We start from the raw sequence: 4,916 nt of genomic DNA on the forward strand, positions 1-4,916 counted from the left end.
GGGGACTGACTCTCTCATTCCTCCTCAGCCCACACGGGAACCCTGGGGCAGAGAGGTCTGTGTGAGCTGCTGGCATACCCAGGCCAGAGTGAGGGGGCCGAGTGTGTACCCAGAGCAGGTGGCCCAGCAGCTGTGCCCAGGCTGGCCCTGCCAACTTGCTCACCCACTTGGACAAGCTGGGAGCCCCAGGGCAGCCTGCTACAATCCAGGGCTAGGCAGGCCAACAGGGGAGGCACCTCCTACTGGGGAATGGGGCGACAGAAGTCCTGCCTCAGACAGGCTCTGGACAAGTCTTTCCCCTAGGTCTCCCCTTCCCCTAACTTGGCAAAGATGGGAGGTGGCCCAGTGACCTGTTCTCCAACTTCAATGGCCTGTTGAATGCTCAACCGAGAGGGGGACTTGGCAGGTTGATCTGCATTTTAACAACCTCCCCAGGTGACCCAGATGGCCCAAGACCACTTGGAGAAACCCTAGAGGTCTAGAGGATTTAATTTTATGACACCGGGGAGCAGGGAAATGGCTAGTGATGGGGAAAGAATAGATTTTAAAGACACCGGAAAACACTCAGTTCAGGTCGGTAAAAGCCACAGTCCAGATGTGGTCTTCTAGTCCCCCTCCCCCCCAGCACCAGCTGTGAAAAGGGTCAGGGGTCACCCGCATCCCAAGGCCTTCCCCTCAATCCAAGAAATCACTGCAACTTTACCGCAGTCTAAAGTATTTGTTTAATAACAAAAAAAACAAACAAAAACAAAAAAAACCACCCCACAGAACTATTGTAAAACAATATTCTCGGTGATCATTGTAATATACAATACAAAGCAATTAATTTCCTCAGAAATCTGAGAAGCACCAAACGTGACCATTTTTTAAAATGTCTGCTTTTCAAAAAATAGAAACACACTGGGGGTCCCCCAAGTCTCTGGTGGCTGGTAGGTGTGGAGGGAGGGTCGGCCTGCCCTCGTGTCAGTCCCCCGGCCCTGGGCTGGATCCAGCCAGCGCCCCACGGTCGCTGATCTCAATCTTGTTCCTCCCCAGCTCCGGCAAGGCGCTCGGCAGGATCAGAGAGCAGGAATTCTTCTCGCCCCCTGGAGGGCTGGGGTCCGCCAGTCCTTGAGAGAGGCACTTCAGCGACACAAGATGCGATCGTCCGCCGGAACACATGCCGCCTGTGAAAGAGAGAGAGGAGCGGTGAGACAGGGGGGTCGGAGGGGACAAGGCTGCAAGCCCTTCCCCAGGGGACACTTTGAGAGCGCGCTTTTTCCGATCTCCTTGGGCATCCTTGCACAGCCAGGTGCCCGAAAAGATGGGACGGACGTAGAGCCAAATACCTACCACCCCCCGCCTCCCCCTGGGCCTTAGTTTACCCATCTGTAAAAAGAAAATGCTCTCGTGCTCCAGTTCGGATCTCACCTCGGCCGCCAGGGCGCTGATCTCGCCGTTGAGGGTGCTGAGCGGAGCCCGGGCAGGGAGCCCCCGGCCTCCGGGGGTCCCGACTTGGGATTCCGAGTTCAGCTCCAACTCCAGGTCCCAGATGTAGTCTATGACGTGCTGGAGGATCTCCACCCGGCTCACCTTGCGGTTTTGGGGCAGGGTGGGGACCAACTCCTTGAGGCGCGAGTAGCAGCCGTTCATGTCGTAGAGTAGCACGTTCACCTGCTGCTCGTCTAGCAGGGCCGGCAGGCGCGCCCCGGCGCCCCCCGCGCAGCGCGAGATGGCCACGCTCTGCTCCGACAGACAGCGCACCACTTCGCCCGCGCCGCCTGCCGTCTTGCCGGCCTTCAGCGCGCAGCTGGGGCCCGCGGCGGCCGCGGCACTGCCACTGGCGACCTTCATAATTCTGGCGTCGGAGTAAGAGGGGGGAGGCTTAGTGCACAGAAGAGGCGGACGCCACGCGAGAGCAAAAACCTCGGAACGGAGAAAAGACGGTTGTAGAATGCGAGGGCCGGACCCCGCAGCCGTTCTTATAGAGACGCCGCGGCTTCCCCCCGCCTCCCACTGCCTCCACCGCCGGAGGCGGGCTCAGAGGTTCAAAAGCAGCCAATGGGCGGTCTAGAGGCGTGGCCTCTAGTGCCTTTGGGTCCCGCCTCCTGCTCTACTAGTGTACCCTCGCGGCCTTGGAAGGGGAACCCGAGTCTCAAGAACAGAGAGTGGGAGGGCACGGGGCTGGGTGGCTAGTGGAGGCCAGTGGAGGCGAAGGCTACCTTGGGCTTCATGCAAAGGAGGCACTGCCGACAACGAAAAGACTTCAAGAATCACTTTTCTCAGGTTCATTTTCTCACCTCTCCAGCTCCATTTTACAGATGAGAGAAACTGAGGCCCCGATGGGGAAGCCGCTAGCTCTGGGTTATCTAGAGAGCCCAGGACTAGAGCCTGGGCTTCTGGGAGCCTGACCTCCCGGCTCTTTGGGCCGAAACTTAAAGGGGGCCCTCCTGTACACTCTGCTCCCTTACCCAATTCCCAGAGAAAGTTGCTGGTTAATGTTCCTGGAACCAGGGAGGCTTTACCCAGGCCCCTCGGGGTGGGAGCAACTAATTCGGGAAAGTCCTTCTCTGGGACTGGGGACGGATCTTCTGGGACATGAACTGGGTAGAAGGCGTCCAGAGAGGGGCTGCATCCCCTGATTCTAACCTAAATTTGCATCCCCTGCAAAAAATTCCCCAAATCTCCATCAACTAGTGATTTTAGAATTTTTCTCCCTTTTTTGGCTGTTTCCTGTCCCCTCCTCCCCCTCCTCCCCCCAAAGACCTCCGATCAGGGTCTCCCTCCCACGGCGCGGCAGCTGCGGAGCTCCAGTCTCCCCCCCTCCCCACCTCCCGGGCGGGTCTGTGTCAGCGTCTGAACAAGCGGCTCAGACCGTTAGACGCCAGGCCCGTGACGTCACCCATTCATAAAACCGGGACGGGCTGTCAGGCTGGCGCCGCGCGGGCGGTCGCCATGGAGACGGCAAACCCGGCTAGAGCGCTCCCCCACTGCGCCGCGCTCGGCCAGTCACCTGCGGACCTCTGGCGGGAAGCTGGGAATGCGCTCCTCGCGGGCGCGGTCGCTGGGCAAGGGTCACCTTACCTCCCAGGCTCCACACCTGGGAATCGCCCCACCAGGCTCCCACCTCAGACGACTGGGACGTTTCTTCACCTCCTCCTCCGCACCCCTAGCTTCCGCCTCCCGCCGGGGGAGAGTTGTGATCCCAACTCTGCTGCTGGTTGAAGTTAGTTGTCTCCGGCCCTTTTTGATTCCCAGTGCAGTATTTGCCTGAAATTTTGATAATAATGACAGAAGTGGTTTCTTGAATTCTTAGTTCGTGCAAGGCACTGCGCAGCATACTTCACTGTGTGTGAAGCCTTCGCCTTTTTCATCTTCTGTAATCCTGGCCACAACTCTAGAGGGGAGCTCTTTGGTTTCTTTATGCAAAGGAGGAAACTGAGGCTCAAAAAGCCTCCCAAGAGCCATAGCTTTTGTAATGGCTGTATTATTATAACAGGGGAACTGAATTGTAATGCAATCCCTTCCTGCCAGGGTAGGCAGTCTGCCTCCAGAGCCCTAGATGGGCCAGAAGCAAGCGGGGGACACTTAAGTTTAGAATAGCCACCCAAGGGCACACAGCTTTAGCAGGACTAAAATACTGTGCCTACCGAGGAGAGAGTTGATACTCTGTTTATGGTCCCTCCTCCTCCTCTCCACCTCCCAGCAATTAATTCATGGGTATCAGCAGGTTTCCTTTTCCCACAGAAGTCTGGGGGATGGGCCAGTAAACCCGGGCTCTGCCTCCACATGGGGGAACCAGGAAAACTGATCAGTGAGACCAGCTTCAAAGGAGAGAGACGTTATTAATTAATTAACTGGACTCCTCATCCCATTTACCACACCCCCCAAACTCTCCAAACTCCCTAAGCCTTGTTTAGCAATCTTCTGATGACTGGAGAGAACATTTTGCTGTACAAAACAATTGCTAAAGAATTGGAAAGACAATGACCAGCCAGAAAAAATTAGAATATTAATTCATTACCCAGTGTTTATTAATTGACCCAGCAATTCTACTTGCTGGCAACAATTCCAGAGAAACCTACACACATGGACGCAAAGATGTCTGCCCAAGGATGTTCACTGAGGTGCTATTTTCAAGAGGGGAAGTTGAAGTAACCTAAATGTCCATCAACAGGGGCATTATCTGAACTATGAATGAAACATATACACTACGAATGAAACATCAATGCTGTGGAATGTCTACGCAGCTGGTGGGAAGTGGGGCCGAGAGAGATCTAGATTCTACTGTTGGTGGAAAGACCGAGTGTTAGACTGGGGGTCAAGGTAGGACCTCTTGCATGTAGAAAAGCCAACATACTGCTCCCAAGTACAAGTGTACCTGGAAGTGAATTTTTGAAAAGAGAGGCAATCAAGCTGTGGGAAAAAATTCAAACACAGTACTGTGTAATGGCTCCAATATGAAGTTCTAGAATGAGCACAACTAATCTTTGGTGAAAGAAATCAGAATGGTGGCTGCTTCTGGGAGTGGAGGGTGGGAGTTTCCAGGGAAGGGGCATGAGGGAACTTTCTGGAATGATGGAAATGTTCTAGATGATGATGATGTGTGTGGTACACAGTGCATGAATTAGTCAAAACACACTGGATTGTATACTTTTGCACATTCCATTGTATTTAAATTGTATCTCAACAGGAGTGCCTGGCTGGCTTAGTTGGTGGGGCATGGGACTCTTGATCTGGGGGTTGTGAATTCAAGCCCCACATTGGGGGGAGAGAGTATTTTTAAACAAATTAAAATACATAAATAAATAAATTGCATTCAACAAAAAATATTAGAAAGCAAAAAAAAAAAAATAGGATAAACAAACATCAAATTCCTGATGTCACTCACCACTGTGAAGACTGAGGGAAGGAGAACAATACGAAGTAGGACCTTT

General features: G+C 53.8%; 1 protein-coding gene across 1 annotated transcript; it reads right to left on the reverse strand.

Annotated features, from left to right (window-relative positions):
* Nucleotides 1-698: 698 nt before the first annotated feature.
* On the reverse strand, nucleotides 699-3,244 carry ID1 (inhibitor of DNA binding 1). Its single transcript, XM_026503228.4, has 2 exons — nucleotides 1,411-3,244; nucleotides 699-1,166 (listed from the first exon to the last, which is right to left on the reverse strand). The coding sequence occupies exons 1-2, from the start codon at nucleotides 1,831-1,833 to the stop codon at nucleotides 1,125-1,127; spliced, it is 465 nt and encodes a 154-aa protein (XP_026359013.1). The 5' UTR covers nucleotides 1,834-3,244; the 3' UTR covers nucleotides 699-1,124.
* Nucleotides 3,245-4,916: the final 1,672 nt, after the last annotated feature.

Source organism: Ursus arctos, unplaced genomic scaffold, assembly GCF_023065955.2.
Source record: "Ursus arctos isolate Adak ecotype North America unplaced genomic scaffold, UrsArc2.0 scaffold_16, whole genome shotgun sequence".
Taxonomy (NCBI): Eukaryota; Metazoa; Chordata; class Mammalia; order Carnivora; family Ursidae; genus Ursus; species Ursus arctos.